This window comes from Octopus bimaculoides, chromosome 14, assembly GCF_001194135.2.
Source record: "Octopus bimaculoides isolate UCB-OBI-ISO-001 chromosome 14, ASM119413v2, whole genome shotgun sequence".
NCBI classification, from domain to species: Eukaryota; Metazoa; Mollusca; class Cephalopoda; order Octopoda; family Octopodidae; genus Octopus; species Octopus bimaculoides.
Window position 1 is genome coordinate 2,345,476 of NC_068994.1, and position 538 is coordinate 2,346,013.

At 35.3% G+C, this 538-nt stretch overlaps 2 protein-coding genes across 2 annotated transcripts in view; both read left to right on the forward strand.

Annotated features, from left to right (window-relative positions):
* The window catches only part of LOC106877096 (protocadherin gamma-A11-like), a gene marked incomplete at its 3' end in the record, with an annotated part of 26,127 nt that overhangs the window by 5,706 nt on the left and 19,883 nt on the right, over window positions 1-538 (forward strand). The window lies entirely within an intron of this gene.
* LOC106877097 (protocadherin alpha-7) overlaps window positions 1-538 on the forward strand; it is a 19,069-nt gene that overhangs the window by 747 nt on the left and 17,784 nt on the right. The window contains exon 2 of the mRNA XM_052972990.1: window positions 3-538. Within this exon, the coding sequence (XP_052828950.1) occupies window positions 3-538 (536 nt within the window). The remainder of the gene's footprint in view (window positions 1-2) is intronic.

Here is a 538-nt window from a genome sequence, read left to right on the forward strand (position 1 = left end):
AGCAAAGAAATATTTCGAATTGGATGAAAAGACTGGCAAAGTATTTTTATCTAGAATTTCTAGTTTGAATGAAAAAACATCTTTTGAATTATTTATAGAGGCCAGGGATGGAGGTAACCCACCTCTCAGTTCTATAGCAACTGTTTTAGTAAATGTTATCAACCAACACAACAATCCTCCGTCTATTGATATTGATTATGTTAATGCAATCAATGACAACACAGGTACGATTTCTGAAAAGATCAAAGTCGGTAGTTTCATTGCTTATGTGATGGTCACTGACAATGATGTGGGACAAAATGGAGAGGTCAGCTGTGATATCAAACATGATACATTCAAACTACAGTCAATGGGATCTAAAGAATATAAAATCATTCTAAACAAACCAGTGGACAGAGAAACACAAGGACACTATAACATTCCTGTCTCCTGTCAAGATAAAGGATTACCTCCTCTGAAAAGTATTAAAACCCTCTCTATCCAAGTGACGGACATCAATGATGTACAACCACAGTTTACCAAAGATACATTCCAATTC